At 51.3% G+C, this 2,090-nt stretch overlaps 1 protein-coding gene across 1 annotated transcript; it reads left to right on the forward strand.

Annotated features, from left to right (window-relative positions):
* Window positions 1-1,124: 1,124 nt before the first annotated feature.
* On the forward strand, window positions 1,125-2,090 carry tnnt2c (troponin T2c, cardiac; the record flags this gene model as incomplete). The annotated part of the gene is made up of 1 exon (XM_080851603.1): window positions 1,125-2,090. One exon carries the CDS (start codon window positions 1,125-1,127, stop codon window positions 2,088-2,090), a length of 966 nt encoding a protein of 321 aa, XP_080707729.1.

Consider the following 2,090-nt stretch of genomic DNA (forward strand, 5'->3'; position numbering starts at 1 on the left):
CTTGTGTGATATAGTATTTGTAGAATACCTTGAATACCTATGTCATTGTATGTTGCATTGTGTTTTCAAAATAAAAAAAATGTGAATTATAAAAAATTACAAAAATAGCTACCAAGGAAGTTTGCCATGGAACCCCTTTAAAGCACCTGTCCGCGTATGTCACTAATGTTTTACTTTGAACTTCATGTTGTGGCCTTTTCTTACAAGCAACAGGCTTTAAGCTTGTTAAAGCTATTTATAGTTATTTTCATTGGTCTTCTGTTGTTACAGTCTGTCTGGAAATCCAAACAGTGTCAATGTAAACAAAACCAACAAAAAGGTCCGACCGTTCAAGGAAAATATTTTAATTGCATTCTCAAGAAGCAATGATGGAAATGGAAAAACAGTGGGCTTAGTAACTGGATGACTCTGCTTCCTCCATAAACATAGGAAAGATATTAAACATCCATAGTTAGAACAACTGTTTTTAAAGGCCAGCTCAATTGTAGTTGCATTTTTTGGTTAGAGAAACGTCAAAGAAAAATGTTCAAATTTGTATACATTTGCATAATAACGGTCATTGGCACTTCCTTCAGAAAAGTGTATACCCCCCATTCATTACATGAATCTACAATTTAACTACCAGATTGGGGCCGACAAAGAAATGACACTGAAACACTGTAAACCATTTCCTGAAGCATAGAATGTTAGCACCATCATCTCCACTGTCAGAGGACTGGGGAGAGAGAGCACAAGTGTGAGTGCATCTGTCTCCGCGTTCGGAAATAGGCCCTCCTCTTACCCCCTCACAAAGGAATGAGAGCCGGGAAGGGCCGGTGGTCCTGGGAGAGGACTGGGAAAAGTCTCGGGGCAAAGGAGAAAATAGATATCCCTCCATCTGTTCAATACCGTCCCACCACCACCACCACCACCACCACCACCACCACCACCACCACAGTTCAAAGACTGCAGCTCAAAGCTGGGCCTGTCCGGGGGTCACATGGGCGGGCGGGCGGAACCCTATAAAGGTTTGTGGTTATTGAGCAGCTGGACTCTTTCCTCTTTGTCGGAGCCGCTGGGTTTGAGGGGCTGACCAAAAAGCCACACACTTCTTTTTTCCTCTTAGTTCGGAGCGGATTCACACCATGTCTGACACCGAGGGAAGAGTGGAGGAGTATGAGGAGGAAGTGGAGGCCGAGGAGGAGGTGAAGGAGGAGGAGGAAGAGGAGCAGGAGGAGGCTGAAGAGCAGGAGGAGGACGCTGAAGAGCAGGAGGAGGAGGCTGAAGAGCAGGAGGACGCCGCAGAACAGGAGGAGGCCGTGGAGGAGGTCGAAGAGCAGGCGGAGGAGGAACCAGAAGAGGTGCCTGAGAAAGAACAGGAGGAGGTGCAGGAGGAGGAGGGAGAGGTAGAGCAGAATGAAGAGGCAGATTCCAAACCCAAGACCAAGATGTACGTGCCCAACATCGCACCACCCAAGTTGCCCGACGGTGAGAAAGTGGACTTTGACGATATGCACCGCAAACGCGTGGAGAAGGACTTCAACGAGCTGCAGAGCCTCATCGAGTGCCACTTCACCAACCGGCAGAAGGAGGAGGACGACCTCATAAACCTCGTCAGCCGCATTGAGCGCCGACGCGCCGACCGTGCGGAGCAGCAGCGCGTCCACACCGAGAAGGAGCGCGAGCGGCAGGCGCGCGTCGCGGAGGAGCGCTCCCGGCGCGAGAAGGAGGCGGCCGAGCTCCGCGCCGAGGAGGAGGCCAAGAAGAAGAACATCTTCACCAACAAGGGCTTCGGGAGCTACCTGCAGAAGGTGGACGTGAAGAAAGGCAAGAAGATGACGGAGCGCGAGAAGAAGACCAAAGCGCTGAACGAGCGCCGGAAGCCCCTCAACGTCGACCACCTGAACCAGGACAAGCTGGCGGAGAAGGCCCGCGACCTGTGGGAGTGGCTGACCCAGCTGCACGCCGAGAAGTTCGACCTGACCGAGCAGCACAAGAAGCAGAAGTACGAAGTCGGCGTGCTCCGTAACCGGGTCAGCGACCACCAGAGGGGCAGCAAGGCAGCCAAGACCACCAGGGCAGCCAAGGGCAAAACAGGGGCATGGAAATAA

This window comes from Sprattus sprattus (assembly GCF_963457725.1).
Source record: "Sprattus sprattus genome assembly, chromosome: 14".
NCBI classification, from domain to species: domain Eukaryota; kingdom Metazoa; phylum Chordata; class Actinopteri; order Clupeiformes; family Clupeidae; genus Sprattus; species Sprattus sprattus.